This window comes from Podarcis raffonei, chromosome 4 (assembly GCF_027172205.1).
Source record: "Podarcis raffonei isolate rPodRaf1 chromosome 4, rPodRaf1.pri, whole genome shotgun sequence".
Lineage (NCBI taxonomy): Eukaryota > Metazoa > Chordata > Lepidosauria > Squamata > Lacertidae > Podarcis > Podarcis raffonei.
In genome coordinates this window covers 11,599,683-11,615,990 of record NC_070605.1, presented here as the reverse complement: position 1 = coordinate 11,615,990, position 16,308 = coordinate 11,599,683, and the positions used below count along the sequence as shown (strand labels likewise).

Here is a 16,308-nt window from a genome sequence, read left to right as displayed (position 1 = left end):
ATTCGAACCGCCGACCTTCTGATCGGCAAGCCCTAGGCTCTGTGGTTTAACCCACAGCGCCACCCGTGTCCTTAAACATTGGATACAATCCAGTAAAATCAAGCAGCAATGGTAACAGTATGCTCCACTTACAGTATTCCTCACCAGGCATTGTGCCTCGTTGTCTCATCCTTTAAAAAGCATTTACAGAAGTAAAAGTCGTTTTGATAATTTGAAGCAGTTTATACCCACGCAGTTAAAAATCAGGAAATAAACCCTTCTTCAAAAACCACTGTTCTATAAAACTTTGGGCACAGCCATTTAGCCTTAGTGGCAAGAGATCTGAGAGTAGTCTGAAGCTCAAACGACAAGAGGCAGCTGCTGGTCTTTCAACACGAGACACATCTTACTTTGCAATTGTTCTGCAAAAAGAGCTGTGTTTTGGGAATAAAATAGGCCCATCGTGCAAAAAATAATAATAATCCTGTAGTCGTTTTATACATAGCTCCACCTACTGGTGATGAAGCAGTATGGCACAGAAGCTGCCTTATAACATGATCTCTTGGTTGAAGCTTTTGTGTGAACATGTATCTCCAGGCTCCACATGTTCCCACTCAACTGCTTCGATCTGCAGAACTGGCACCATTGCAGGTGCCAGATAATAACAGTTCCGACGCGGGTGGCGCTGTGGGTTAAACCACAGAGCCCAGGACTTGCCGATCAGTGGTCGGTGGTTCAAATCCCCGCAACGGGGTGAGCTCCTGTTGCTCGGCCCCTGCTCCTGCCAACCTAGCAGTTCAAAAGCATGTCAAAGTGCAAGTAGATAAATAGGTACCACTCCGGTGGGAAGGTAAATGGCGTTTCTGTGCACTGGTCTGGTTCGCCAGAAGCAGCTTAGTCATGCTGGCCACATGACCCAGAAGCTGTCTGTGGACAAACGCCGGCTCCCTCGGCCAATAAAGCGAGATGATCGCCGCAACCCCAGAGTCGGTCACGACTGGACCTAATGGTCAGGGGTCCCTTTACCTTTTATTTGCAAGAACAATGATCTGTTTTAGTGAGGCAGCACCTACACTTTGGAACTCCCTGCCTGTTGAGAGCACTCTTTTTGGCTCCTGCTGAAAACACTCGTGTATAATAGGCAAGCCTATCTGGGTGCTTAGATGCATAGGTTTTATAGTATTTTAATTTCTGGTATGTTTTAAAGTAGGGTTGTGATTTTTTTCTTCCTTTTTTATTTGATTTACTTATTGATACTTAGATATACTGGGACGTGGGTGGCACTGTGGGTTAAACCACAGAGCCTAGGGCTTGCTGATCAGAAGGTCAGTGGTTCGAATCCCTGTGACGTGGTGAGCTCCCGTTGCTCGGTCCCTGCTCCTGCCAACCTAGCAGTTCGAAAGCACATCAAAGTGCAAGTAGATAAATAGGTACTGCTCCGGCGGGAAGGTAAACAGCATTTCCGTGCGCTGCTCTGGTTCGCCAGAAGTGGCTTAGTCATGCTGGCCACATGACCCAGAAGCTGTACGCCGGCTCCCTCGGCCAATAAAGCGAAATGAGCGCCGCAACCCCAGAGTCAGACACGACTGGACCTAATGGTCAGGGGTCCCTTTACCTTTTACTTAGATATACAAAACCACATACCCTTTACAAAGTACCTTTTTATAATATACCAAGATAAGACGACTACTTAGTCTAAAAAAAGTCAGAAAGAAGAAAAGGAGAGTCCTAAAAATAAGAGAAAGGGGGAGAAAAGGAAAGACAGGAAAAGTTACGGGAAAATAGAAAAAAGTAAAAGGACTTCTGACTCTCTGTCCTGCAGCTACATATACTATTCATATAGTAATTTTTTTTCCTTGTTTCCCCCCGCATCCCATACATTGGATACAATCAAGCAGCAATAGTAGCAGTATGAACGAGTGCTCCACATATGGTATTCCTCACCAGGCATTTCCTTGTTTTACCTTTGGGTATACCACTTTGATTGTTGTTGGGGTTTAAAAAAAAAACACAGTCAAGAGGTGTATAGATTTTATGAAACAAATGCAGAAATATGTGCTGCTGCTGCTGCTGCTGCTGTTGTCTAGTCGTGTCCGACACTTCGTGACCCCATGGACCAGAGCACGCCAGGCACTCCTGTCTTCCACTGCCTCCCGCAATTTGGTCAAACTCATGCTGGTAGCTTCGAGAACACTGTCCAACCATCTCATCCTCTGTCGTCCCCTTCTCCTTGTGCCCTCCATCTTTCCAACATCAGGGTCTTTTCCAGGGAGTCTTCTCTTCTCATGAGGTAGCCAAAGTATTGGAGCCTCAGCTTCACGATCTGTCCTTCCAGTGAGCACTCAGGGCTGATTTCCCTAAGAATGGAGAGGTTTGATCTTCTTGCAGTCCATGGGACTCTCAAGAGTCTCCTCCAGCACCATAATTCAAAAGCATCAATTCTTCGGCGATAAGCCTTCTTCATGGTCCAGCTCTCACTTCCATACATCAGCCTTCTTTATTCTAGCAGTGTTATGGCTTTTCGTTTCTGTTGGTCCCAGTTGGTTTGTTATCATTATACTGGTTTCCAGTTTCCCTAGAGGAGGAACACTTATTGCCTTTTCCTTCCCATCAAACCATACTGGAACGTGCTGGGAATGTGATGTGGGAAGGATGAGAGGAGGGACACATAAATGGCCCAAAGGACGATGGGCGACAGCTGGAGAGGTACAAGCCATGTGAATCAGAAAGTCCCAACATGCTTGAACCACAGCTGGATTCTCGGTGAACCCCAGGGCTTTCCAGGGTTCAAGAGAATTTCACCCCTACATCTGTTTTTCATTAATAATTGAAAGTATGCTTCACTTCTGATGGAACTAATGGAAGGTCATTAAAAACCCTTTGCATCCAGCCATTTGGGACCTTTCCACAGCATGGGTTTCATCCAGGAATGGCACCGCATGAGAGGAATAGATGTCTGCTTCAGCAGTGGAGCTTCCCCAAACTCTCCACCACCCGACACACCCCAAAACTCTGCTCCAGAGGTTTGGAGGACCTACTAGAGCAGTTGGAATTTGCAGGGGATCAGAGAGGAAGGGGAAGTTCCATTGTGCAGCAATGGGATGCGGGTGGCGCTGTGGTCTAAACCACTGAGCCTCTTGGGTTTGCCGATCAGAAGGTCGGTGGTTTGAATCCCCGCAACGGGGTGAACTCCTGTTGCTCTGTCCCAGCTCCTGCCAACCTAGCAGTTCCAAAGCACACTAGTGCAAGTAGATAAATAGGTACCACTGCAGCGGGAATGTAAATGGCATTTCCGTGCACTCTGGCTTCTGTCACGGTGTCCAGTTGCACCAGAAGCGGTTTAGTCCTGCTGGCCACGTGACCCGGAAAGCTGTCTGTGGACAAACGCCGGCTCCCTTGGCCTGAAAGGCGAGATGAGCACCACGCCCCATAGTTGCCTTTGACTGGACTTAACTGCCTAGAGGTCCTTTACCTTTAAATTCTTAAATTAAAATCCCAGTTGTTGGGATGACTGATTGAGCTTCCCTTGCTCTTTCTCTTAAAATAATAATAATTTAAATTTTTTTGTGTGTTTATTAAGATCTGGTGTGGGTGGGTGCACATTGGTCCATTCAAATCTGTGAGTGGGGTCCTCCTGGTGGAGGTGGAGCTATTTGATATTTGCTGTGCCGCAACCCAAGGGACTGCTTTCTTGGTGGTGGCCCCCCCAGTTATAGAACTTCCTCCTTTCTGAGATGCAGCTGGCGCCAGTTCCTAAGAGTTTTAGGTGCCACCCAAACACTTAGGCGTTTGCTGGGCATAGTGCCTGTTTGCAATTACCCTTTCGATTTTCTGTTTGCTGCAAGTCGCATGGTCCATTTATTTGTAATATTTTATTGTCTCTCTGCTATTTTAATGGCTTATGTAACCAGCTCTGGGATTGTCGTTGCAATGAACTGTGAGTAATTGTATCCCATAGTACTCATCTTCATTGTTGCCAAGGCTGCAAATTTCCTTTCACAACACTTGTGTGACCCAAGACAATTATTCACCATTTTACAGGCCACTATGTGAAGCTCAGAGACATACGTAAGATCACATCACACAGACCAGTTACTGCTACGATCCCACAGTTGGGGTCTGAGAGGTTAGCGTCTCTACACTGTAAACACATTTAAGTTTTAGACCAGGCTGTTACAACATTTCTCCAAGAATCGTGAAAATTATAATTTGCTGAGGTACTGAGACTTCTCTGACAAATCCCCACCTATCCCTAAATTAATTCGCATTTTCCAAATGTTAATGGAGTTGGAGAGGTGCTTCACAAAGCAGCTTGCTAAACTGCTATGTGAAGCCCCTCTGCCATGTTACACCTCACTGCAGGTGTGTTTAATGGGGGGGGGGAGGTGACTTCCCTCCCTCTGTTAAATAGCTCACCCAGCCTGCTCTTCCGCATGCTGCAGAGCGTGACGACACGTTACATTTCTATTTATATAGGAAGATATTTGTTGTTGTTTAGTCGTGTCTGACTCTTCATGACCTCATGGACCAGAGCACGCCAGGCACTCCTGTCTTCCACTGCCTCCCGCAGTTTGGTCAAACTCATGCTGGTAGCTTCGAAAACACTGTCCAACCATCTCGTCCTCTGACGAGTCGTCCCCTTCTCCTTGTGCCTTCAATCTTTCCCAACATCAGGGTCTTTTCCAGGGAGTCTTCTCTTCTCACGAGGTGGCCAAAGTATTGGAGCCTCATCTTCAGGATCTGTCCTTCCAGTGAGCACTCAGGGCTGATTTCCTTCCGAATGGAGAGGTTTGATCTTCTTGCAGTCCATGGGACTCTCAAGAGTCTCCTCCAGCACCAGAATTCAAAAGCATCAATTCTTCGGCGATCAGCCTTCTTTATGGTCCAGCTCTCACTTCCATACATCACTACTGGGAAAACCATAGCTTTAACTATATGAACCTTTGTTGGCAAGGTGATGTCTCTGCTTTTTAAGATGCTGTCTAGGTTTGTCATTGCTTTCCTCCCAAGAAGCAGGCGTCTTTTAATTTCGTGACTGCTGTCACCATAGGCAGTGCCCAGTGTGAATCTCTGCCTCACAGCTTCTCTCCCACTTTTCGTTTTAGGAGCGCTAGTTTCTCTCAAGCCACAAGATCCTCGTTCTTCATGAGAAGCGACCCATCTGTCCAGAAGCTGTCTCAGGGGAACGGGCACTGTGTCAACGGGGTGGGCGGGCAAGTCCACGGCTTCTACAGCTTGCCCAAGCCAAGCCGGCACAACTCGGAGCTCAGGGACAGTGCCTACGACCTTCCGAGGAGTTTCGGGTGCTACACGCACACCAAATCCAGCCTCACGGGTTCCGAAACGGATAGCGAGGAGGTGTACACCTTCAAAACCCCCAACAACACCCTTTGCAAGGACTTTGGGGAGCTGTCCACTGACTCGTACGACGTCCCCGGCACCCCTCTGTCCATTTATCAGATTCCAAGGACATTCACGCTGGACAAGAACCACAACACCCTGGGGGTGGCCTCCAACGAAACGCCCGCCACTCCCCCACCAAGGCCACCTAAACCAGGGCAGGCGGAGACACGGTGGGGCAGCCCTCAGCAGCGCCTGCTGGACAGCGAAGGCCTAGGCGTGGGCTCAGTTGCTGCTACCATTCCCAGAAGGAATACTCTGCCTGCCATGGAGAACTGCCGGCTGCATCGAGGTGAGTATCAGGGCTCTTTGCACTGGATGCATACAGTGGTACAGTGGTACCTCGGGTTACATACGCTTCAGGTTACAGACCCAAGATATAGGACCTCAGGTTAAGAACTTTGCTTCAGGATGAGAACAGAAATTGTGCTCCGGCGGCTTGACAGCAGCAGGAGGCCCCATTAGCTAAAGTGGTGCTTCAGGTTAAGAACAGTTTCAGGTTAAGAACGGACCTCCAGAAGGAATTAAGTACCGTATTTTTTACTCTATAAGACTCACTTTTTCCCTCCTAAAAAGTAAGGGGAAATGTGTATGCGTCTTATGGAGCGAATGCAGGCTGCGCAGCTATCCCAGAAGCCAGAACAGAAAGAGGGATTGCTGCTTTCACTGCGCAGCAATCCCTCTTGCTGTTCTGGCTTCTGAGATTCAGAATATTTTTTTTCTTGTTTTCCTCCTCCAAAAACTAGGTGCGTCTTGTGGTCTGGTGCGTCTTATAGAGTGAAAAATACGTACTTAGCCCAAGGTACCACTGTAGGTGGCTATACTGCTATGACTGCCAGCTGTTCTCCAGGGCTTTGGGCAGGAGCTGGGATGCATGGGCTGTTAGGGGAGGGGCAGTGCCTCTGATGGGGGACACGTCATGCTCCTTCAGGGGTAGCTTGTCCACCTTTGGTCCCCACCTTGCAATCAGCTTCTAGAAGCTGCCAGCATGAGACACCCCGGGAAACAGCTTCCACTGACCGGCTAAAACAGCTGAGGGCAACCAGTGAGTATCCAACCTTCAGTTGAGTGTCGGGGGCTGGACTGAGGAGGGACGGTGGGAGCCGCCCGCCCCTCTTTCTCCTGAACCTTCCCAAGGGCAGGAGGACAGTATTGATTTAGAACAGTGGTTTTCAGAGGGGCGTAGTTCAGAGGGGGAAAGCTGGGAAATACTGGGTGAGGAACAGCAAGAAAAGGAAACTGATGGCCTGGGATTCGGGCTCGGACTCAGAACCAGAGGAGTCTCAGTCCGCACCGGATCCTTTGCTCAGGCATCATCTGAACCAAGTCTGGGGCCTGATCCTGAAGAGTCCCAGTCTGCACAGGTTCCCCTGCAACAAACACCAGCTGGGCCGAGTCCGGGACCTGAGCCTGCCCTGGCTCCAGATGCGGGGATGACATTGTTGCCTTCAGCTGGGCCATCACCTACAGCTGCTCCACTACCGGTTGGGTCAGGGGAGGCTGAGGTGGCCTCTGGGTCTAGTAACCCACCGACGTCTCCCGAGCTGCAGAGACTGAGGTCTGAGAGAAGGAGAGACCTGAGTACTCGCAGGAGGAGTGCTCGCCTTTGGGCGAAACAGGGAGGTGAGTCGCCGGGGGATCAGGACCGGCCGCTACCCCGACAAAGATAAAAGGCTGTTGGACCCCGCCCCAGGTTGCGGGAGCAACATTGCTGTATGCTAGATCCTGCCTGAGATCCTGTACCTGTCCTTGCCTGGTTTCCTGCCTCGTGTCCTGCCTTGGCCCTGTCGGACTGACTCCTGGCGGAACCTCCAGATTCTGGTCTGGTCCTGGACCACGTTTCACAGGTTACCCCCGGGCCCAGCACAGAAACACTAGGAGACAGCTGGCAGATTCAGTGTCCTTGGACAGCATTCCTGACCCCCTCTTTCGCCTAAGACTAGACAGGCTTGGAAAGTGATAGAACAGGGGCAACCAGCTCAGATTACCCAACGTGGCATAAATTAGTAGGGACAGAGGGTGTGAGCCTTTACTGGGAACAATGCCATTTCTAGAGAGATATATACATTTCTATTTCTCTCGCTGTGATTATTAAAGAAACTAACTGGTAAGAACGCTCCTTTTGTTTGATTTGCTTATTCACTATCAGGGAGGAAGGGATCCGATTCCCTGAACCCTGACAGTGAGTTGGGGACTTTCCCTGCATGCAAAGACAGGCTCTGGCGGCTTAAGCAGATGAGACCAAAAGTGGGTCCAACAGTTAAGAAGGCAGTTTCTTTTTCTTTTCGTTGATATCGATTTAAAGGGGGGTTTAGACCACATTCTGGTCTCACACTGAAACTCACCTACAGGTGGTACCTAACACCAAGGAAACTAGCGCTAATACACCCAGGAACCTCACCAAAATGCTGGAGAGGGTGCACCTCCACAGGCACATACCTCCACATGTGGTGGGAGTGTCCCAAAATTCAACTATTCTGGACAACAGCCATACAAGAAATATGTAAAATAACTAAGCAAGTAATAGACATCACCCCAGAATTGGCCCTACTAAACATCTTCCAAGACAACAATGCCCATTTACACCACAAAGAACTCATAACCCACCTGCTCTCAGCAGCCAGAAACACCATAACCAGACACTGGAGAGACCTGTCAGGAGTAAGCATGGACCAATGGTACCAAATAGTATGGGAAACAGCCCTACTAGAAAAATTAACTAATAAACTGAAACTGACACGGGGACAAACAGAAGACGCCTTCACCCCGGTATGGCTCCCCTTTATCACATACACAGCCCAACAGGACAATGACAATAATCCACCAACAGCATACAAATCAATATGGCTAACCTGATCCAAAACAGACACACACCTCACTCACACACGAAAACAAAGATCACCACAGCCAATCACAAGCAAACAATCACACCCTAGGCCAACCCCAACCTCTCTCACCACCAAAGGAACACAAGTGAGCAACACAAGCAACGCTGACACCAAACTCTACATACATTAAACATAATAGAAACACCGCTACCCGACCCCACCCCCATCCATCTTCCCTCTCTCCACCCCCCTTTCTTTTTTCTTTCTTTTTTCTTCTCCCCCTAATGCCTCAACAAATGAAACGGATTTGTAAAAATGTTACATGGAAGAAGAAGAAAAAATACGAGGCACTACACTTCTGTAAAACAAGAAAATCCTTAATAAAAAATATTTGAAAAAAAGAAAAAAAAAGAAGGCAGTTTCTGCACATGCTGTGAAGGGAAGTGATGGGCATTTGGGTCTCATCCACTTGGGAAGGTAGCCCATCTAGGAAAGGGAAAACTCTGATCCTAAACCTCCACTGCCTTGAGGGACATCTTCAGGAGAAGAAAAGGCTAAGGAGTCAACGCTCCACAAATCCAAAGTGGAGTCTCTAAGATGGTTGGATGGTACCTTGTACACTTCCTTCCAGCAACTCCTCCAGCCATGCTGGTGTTAGACATCTTGCTCAGCTTTCCTTTGGACCATCTCGTCAAGGCTGAGAGCGGGGTCTTGTCTTCTGGGCAGCCCAGGACCTCCCTACACACTGCCCAGACTTGCGCCCCAGAGAGGTCACTTGAGTGCTGCAGATGCAGCCGTTTCCCTTCACCCCCGGAGGCGCACTCCATTGTCTCTAGAGACAGATGGATGCCAACAGTACATGGACACAACACTCTTCCATCTCCATCACTCAGAAATAGAGTTCCTGTTCCAGAAGTACCTTGATGTAAAAAAAAAATAGAGGCGGGACAAATTTCTTCCCAGTTCTGGGGCCTGTCCGGCTCTACTGTTAGACAGCGTGGGGCAAGAAGTGGTGGTAGCATGTTGAAGGAAAGAGCTGTTTCTGTTGTGTGACCTGCATTAGTCAGTTGCCCCGAGGGTGTAGATAATGTACAACTTCATCCAACGCTCATCAAATCTGCACTCTAGGAATTATGGCTTTTGTTTGTTCTCCGTCTAAAAGGAATTGGGAGAAGCCACTCAGTTGATCCTCTTAATAAACTTTGTTTACTGCTTGTTAACTGTGATTTCGATGTCACTGATTTCAGCTTCGTCTTGTGAAACCTATGAATATCCTCAGCACAGCAGCAGCAGTGCAGTTCAGTCTACAGAGTCTGTGAATGCTGGATTCAACTCATATCTGGTAAGCTATGGGTGCTCAGTTAGCTCGTGTCCTAAGAACTAGCAACTTGAGGTTTTCTATACATACATATATACCCTGAGATCATCTTCTGAGGCCTTCCTTCATGTATCCCCTCCTCAAGAGGTTCGGAGCGTGGCAACAGGAGAACGGGGCCTTCTCTGCAGTGGCTCCCTTCTGCGGCATGCTCTCTCCAGGGAAGTTCACCTGGCACCTTCATTTATACACCTTTAGGCGCCAGGCAAAAACGTTCCTTTTTAACCAGGCCTTTGGTTGATCTGGTTTACATCCTATGCCCTTTTAAAATGTAGAGGTTTTTTTGGTGGGAGGGGCTATTGGGTTGTTGTTTTTATTTTTATTATTGTGGCTTTATGTCTTGATTTTATTCTGTGCACCACCTTGAGACTCCCAGGTATAGGGCGGTATATAAATAATATAAAATCTGTGCTTCTCAGAAAGCTACCTTGCAAAAAATTCCAAAGACCTAGACCATGGGTAGGCAAACTAAGGCCAGAGGCCGGTTCCGGCCCAGTCACCTTCTAAATCCGGCCCGCGGACGATCCAGGAATCAGCGTGTTTTTGCATGAGTAGAATGCGTCCTTTTATTTAAAATGCATCTACAGTGGTACCTCGGGTTACATACGCTCCAGGTTACATACGCTTCAGGTTACAGACTCCGCTAACCCAGAAATAGTACCTCAGGTTAAGAACTTTGCTTCAGGATGAGAACAGAAATTGTGTTCTGGCGGCGCAGCGGCAGCAGGAGGCCCCATTAGCTAAAGTGGTGCTTCAGGTTAAGGACAGTTTCAGGTTAAGAACGGACCTCCGGAACGAGTTAAGTACTTAACCCGAAGTACCACTGTACTGGGTTATTTGTGGGGCCTGCCTGGTGTTTTTACATGAGTAGAATGTGTGCCTTTATTTAAAATGCATCTCTGGGTTATTTGTGGGGCATAGGAGCTTGCTCATTCTTATTATTTTTCAAAATATAGTCCGGCCCCCCACAAGGTCTGAGGGACAGCGGACTGGCCCCCTGCTGAAAAAGTTTGCTGACCCCTGACCTAGAACCTGAGTTTCCCCTCTTTGCTGCCTTTCCTCACCGACTCGCCTCCCATTCGTGTGTCACCACCTTCTCCCTTCCCCAGCAAAACAAGGCGCCGGTGGCTCGCTCTCACAGCGCGGACTCGGAAGACAACTATGTCCCCATGAACCCAGGCTCTTCGGTCCTGATCAGCACGGAGAGGTCAAACGACAACTCCCAGCACCTCTACATCCCCATGAGCCCTGGGCCTCACCACCTGGACTTGATGGGCATGTCCTCTTCTACCTTCCCGGTCCACAAAGGTAGCAGCAGTTCCCAGCTGCACAGGAGGATGAGCGAAATCCAGCCCCCGCCCGTCAACCGCAACCTCAAGCCAGACCGCAAAGGTAAGCTCTGCTCCCCTCCAAACTGCCCTTGGCAGACAAGATGAAATTATACAATTGAATACAAATATAGACGGGAAACGGCTATGTATTGTGCGTACTTATCTACTTTAAAAAAATTTCACCTATGATCTTTTTCTTTTACTTCTTTATTTTTTCTTTGTTCTTTTTTCTGATATCTTATCTTTCGTTTCACTGCTTTATTGTGAATAGCATTTTATAGAGGGGTAAAGGTAAAGGGACCCCTGACCATTAGGTCCAGTCGTGGCCGACTCTGGGGTTGTGGCGCTCATCTCGCTTTATTGGCCGAGGGAGCCGGCGTACAGCTTCCGGGTCATGTGGCCAGCATGACTAAGCCGCTTCTGGCGAACCAGAGCAGCGCACGGAAACGCCATTTACCTTCCCGCCGGAGTAGTACCTATTTATCTACTTGCACTTTGACGTGCTTTCGAAGTGCTAGGTTGGCAGGAGCAGGAGCCGAGCAACGGGAGCTCACCCTGTCGCGGGGATTTGAACCGCCAAGCTGATCGGCAAGTCCTAGGCTCTGTGGTTTAACCCACAGTGCCACCTGCGTCCCCTTTTATAGAGGTATAAATAACTGTAAATATGAAAAGAGACAAAATATTCTCTCATTTTTTCCCCTTGGTTATATGTATTTTCTTTTTTTTAATTTTCTTTTGTTGTAAATATGTATGTTTTCTAATTTGTACTTAATAAAAATTAAAAAAGAAAAGAAAAGCAAACTGCCTTGGCCACCCTTGCCTCCAAGGAGCTCAACGTAGTTTACATGGGTTTTCCCTCCCCATTTTCCCCCCTTCACAACAACCCTGTGAGGTAGGTGTAGATACCCTAGCTTATCCCTCATTTCAGGGGACTGAGAGTTATTTTGGGAGGTTTTTTGCATTCATTTAGTTCAGGGAAGGAAAGGCACCACTTTCCTGCCATTTTCTTCTGTGGGCGATTTGATATTTTTGCAATGTGTGTGGCAACTGCTGTGGCTTGAAGCTGCGTTTAGAGGCTAATATCCACACCTCAGGAGGCTGCCAGTCTCTGCCATAAGAACCTAAGAACCACCTTCTAGATCAGGCCAACAGCTAGTCCAGCATCCTGTTCTCACAGTCGCCGACCAGCTGCCTGCCAAATTCCTGTTTTTTCAATGAGTCCTGTCAGATGCAGGTGGTGGTTGCTCGTGAGTAACCAGGCAAGACTCCGACCTATCTTTTACAGGTTTTATTGGTGCAAACTATTTACAGTGCAGAAACACAAAGTTCATGTCCGTCTTAGTCACTTGCAAAATCCGGGAGCGGCCCCTTCTGGCTTCTGCCCCAACAGAAGAGCTTTGGTACCCCAAGCCTCCGCCTCCCTTCCTTACGTTTCCCCCCTCTGCGCAGGCTGGGCAATGGAAGGGGTGTGCCACATAGAATCATAGAGTTGGAAGAGACCACAAGGGCCATCGAGTCCAACCCCCTGCCAAGCAGGAAACACCATCAGAGCACTCCTGACATATGGTTGTCAAGCCTCTGCTTAGAGACCTCCAAAGAAGGAGACTCCACCACACTCCTTGGCAGCAAATTCCACTGTCAAACAGCTCTTACTGTCAGGAAGTTCTTCCTAATGTTTAGGTGGAATCTTCTTTCTTGTAGTTTGGATCCATTGCTCTGTGTCCGCTTCTCTGGAGCAGCAGAAAACAACCTTTCTCCCTCCTCTATGTGACATCCTTTTATATATTTGAACATGGCTATCATATCACCCCTTAACCTCCTCTTCTCCAGGCTAAACATGCCCACCTCCCTTAGCCGTTCCTCATAAGGCATCGTTTCCAGGCCTTTGACCATTTTGGTTGCCCTCCTCTGGACACGTTCCAGTTTGTCAGTGTCCTTCTTGAACTGTGGTGCCCAGAACTGGACACAGTACTCCAGGTGAGGTCTGACCAGAGCAGAATACAGTGGCACTATTACTTCCCTTGATCTAGATGCTATACTCCTATTGATGCAGCCCAGAATTGCATCCCTCCTGGCCAGCCTGGCTATGTGAGGTGCTGGGGCTCTCAGCAGCATCCTTGACCCCTTTCCTGCCAGCCTGGCTAGATGAGGTGTTGGGGCTCCCCCACTTGGCTGGTCCCTTCCCTCTCTCCTTCACTGGAGGTGTGGCTTTCCTCACCGCTGGAGGAGTAGCTGCTCCTCAGGATTTTTGGAGGCACTCTTTCTCCCAACGGCCCCCCTCCCTCCCTCCCCTGTTCCGATGGCAGTCCCCTGACAAGTCCATTCAATCAAGTGTCCGTTAAACGATTGCTCAGGCCTTACTCAGATCTCTTTCCGCTCCAGCAAAGCCAACGCCTCTGGACTTGAGGAATAACACCGTTATCGATGAACTTCCCTTCAAGTCGCCGGTCACCAAATCCTGGTCTAGGCCTGGGTGAGTAAAGGACCCCTTGTCCGCTACAGACCAGGCTTGGCTGCTCTCAAAGCGACCAGCCTCCTTAAGTGAAGATCTTGTCCATGAAACAGGGCAAAGGCCCTCCATGGGGTCAACAGAGGGTTAAAGAAGGGCTTTTTCACACTTCCGTTTTCCTCTCCTCTTTCCCCCGGGAAAACTCGCAGTTTCAACACTCAATCGGAACAAACAGCAAACAGTGAGTTCTCCGTGGATTGTCGTTGGTTCTGATTTAGCACCAAAGAGCAAGTTTTCCGGGGGAAAGCTGTTGGGGCATGTGCAGTGTCCCCATTCAACACTCCAGCAGATTGTGCAAATGGGGGTGTTATGTACTGAGTTGAATAGGATCCAAAATGCAGCAGTCTGATTGGTCCTAGAACAATAGGATCCAGAATGCAGCAGTCTGATTGGTCCTAGAACAACAGGATCCAGAATGCAGCAGTCTGATTGGTCCTAGAACAACAGGATCCAGAATGCAGCAGTCTGATTGGTCCACAGGAGCCACCCAATCCAGCTCCAGGTGGAAGTGAATCCGCAACCTGATTGGCCTACAGGAGAATCCCGGAATTAGCCTATCACGTGGGGCCCATTGTGTAAATAATGTATATAAAGCAGACATTCTGGGGGAACTTCTATTCCTCCTCACCACTAGGAGCTGAAGAAAGAGCATGAAATCCACTCTCGACTCCGAGTATATTTCGGGGGGGGGGGGAACGGACAGGATGTGTAAGGGAGCTTGCCTAGCCCAACTCATCTTCTCAACTTCTCATTACAGCCAGACCTTCAACTCCAACTTTTCCCAATACTGTCGTCCCATCTCCACCCAGAGCATCACCAGCACAGACTCCGGAGACAGCGAAGAGAATTACGTGGCCATGGTAAGTCCCTGCAAAATCCATCTCTTAGTACAACCCAAGTTCTCTCTCTGTACTCCATTTTCCTTCCTTGTCCTTAGTGGTCCCAATCCCAGCTCACATTTTAGCAGAGGGTGAGCAGCATTGGAACCCCTGATGGTTGCCCGCCATCTTTTGTTGCTGTTGTTTAGTCATTTAGTCGTGTCCGACTCTTCGTGACCCCGTGGACCAGAGCACGCCAGGCACTCCTGTCTTCCACTGCCTCCCGCAGTTTGGTCAAACTCATGCTGGTAGCTTCAAGAACACTGTCCAGCCGTCTCGTCCTCTGTCGTCCCCTTCTCCTTGTGCCCTCCATCTTTCCCAACATGAGGGTCTTTTCCAGGGAGCCTTCTCTTCTCATGAGGTGGCCAAAGTATTGCAGCCTCAGCTTCACGATCTGTCCTTCCAGTGAGCACTCAGGGCTGATTTCCTTCAGAATGGATCGATTTGATCTTCTTGCAGTCCATGGGACTCTCAAGAGTCTCCTCCAGCACCATAATTCAAAAGCATCAATTCTTCGGCCATCAGCCTTCTTGATGGTCCAACTCTCACTTCCATACATCACTACTAGGAAAACAATAATTTCACTATATGGACCTTTGTTGGCAAGGTGATGTCTCTGCAAGCCACACCAGTATCCCTGCCAAGAAAACTCCATGGACAAAGACAACAGGCCCGCCATCTTAATTTACCCAAAATGCAAAAGCCCAGCATCAACACAGGAAGCTGCCCTGTACTGAGTCAGACCATTGGGGCCCATCCAGTGTAGTATTGCCTACACGGACTGGCAGCAGCTCTCGGCGATTTTGGAGAGGGCTCTCTCCCAGCCCTGCCTGGGATTGACCCTGGGACTTTATGCATGCAAAGCGGGTGCTCTTCCATTCCTTCTCTATAGATTTAGATCTTTGGTCTAGTTTTATAGCTCTATAGGCCGGGGCGTTGCATTTTGGGTAAATTAAGACAGAGGACAACCACTGAGAATGTGTCATGGGCTGGGCTGGATTGAAGGATTGGGAAATGAAATCTCAGAGACATCAGCTCCTAACAGAAGAGGAGGGAGAATATTTGCTGCCACCACCACCCTGCTTCCAGTATTTCCAGAAGCAGAGAAGACAGGCAGACACAGAAGCTGCACAGTTGAGAGAGGAACTACCTAGCTATGAGATAGTAGCTAAGCAACCAGAAGGGAGGGAGCAGCTGGGGAAGACATCAATCGAAAGTGGGGGGCAGGGTCCGAGCATGTCAGAGAACAAAGGAGACGCAAGGGAGGGGGGACTTCCTGTTGGTGCAGTAATAATAATAATAATTTTTTATTTATACCCTGCCCATCTGGCTAGGCTTCCCCAGCCACTCTGGGCGGCTTGCAAGAAAACGCTAAAATACAATAACCTATTAAACATTAAAAGCTTCCCTAAACAGGGCTGCCTTCAAATGTCTTCTAAAAGTTTGGTAGTTATTTTTCTCTTTGACATCTGATGGGAGGGCATTCCACAGGGCGGGTGCCACTACCGAGAAGGCCCTCTGCCTGGTTCACTGTAACTTTACTTCTCGCAGCGAGGGAACCGCCAGAAGGCCCTCGGTGCTGGACCTCAGTGTCCGGGCAAAACGATGGAGGTGGAGACGCTCCTTCAGGTATACTGGACCGAGGCCGTTTAGGGCTTTAAAGGTCAGCACCAACACTTCTTGCCGCGGAAGTTGGGGGGAGTCAGAGCGAGCAACTGATACCCTTGCGAAGGGTTGCGTGTTTGTACTTGCTGTAATAAAAGGACCATAAATCTACCAAATGCTTGTTAATTCTTATCGGTGAGCTACAAGAAGGGAGAGGGGAACTCCCGTACTTGACAGAATGGGAGCAAAGCTTTGCTCCCATCTAAAAACCGTACTACTACTCATCTAGCAGGAAGGTCAGTGGGTGGTGAGATGGCTGGGTCATGCCTGTGAGGGGCCCTTCTGAGACCCTGGGACCCTCGACTAATGCCTGACCTAACCAGCCACTGACACCGAGTCTGAG

General features: G+C 48.9%; 1 protein-coding gene across 1 annotated transcript in view; it reads left to right on the top strand.

The window, feature by feature from the left end:
• GAB2 (GRB2 associated binding protein 2) overlaps positions 1 to 16,308 on the top strand; it is a 149,808-nt gene that overhangs the window by 131,248 nt on the left and 2,252 nt on the right. Inside the window, exons 4-8 of the mRNA XM_053385170.1 lie at positions 5,085 to 5,671; positions 9,455 to 9,549; positions 10,692 to 10,974; positions 13,296 to 13,386; positions 14,180 to 14,282. Of these exons, the coding sequence (XP_053241145.1) occupies positions 5,085 to 5,671; positions 9,455 to 9,549; positions 10,692 to 10,974; positions 13,296 to 13,386; positions 14,180 to 14,282 (1,159 nt within the window). The remainder of the gene's footprint in view (positions 1 to 5,084; positions 5,672 to 9,454; positions 9,550 to 10,691; positions 10,975 to 13,295; positions 13,387 to 14,179; positions 14,283 to 16,308) is intronic.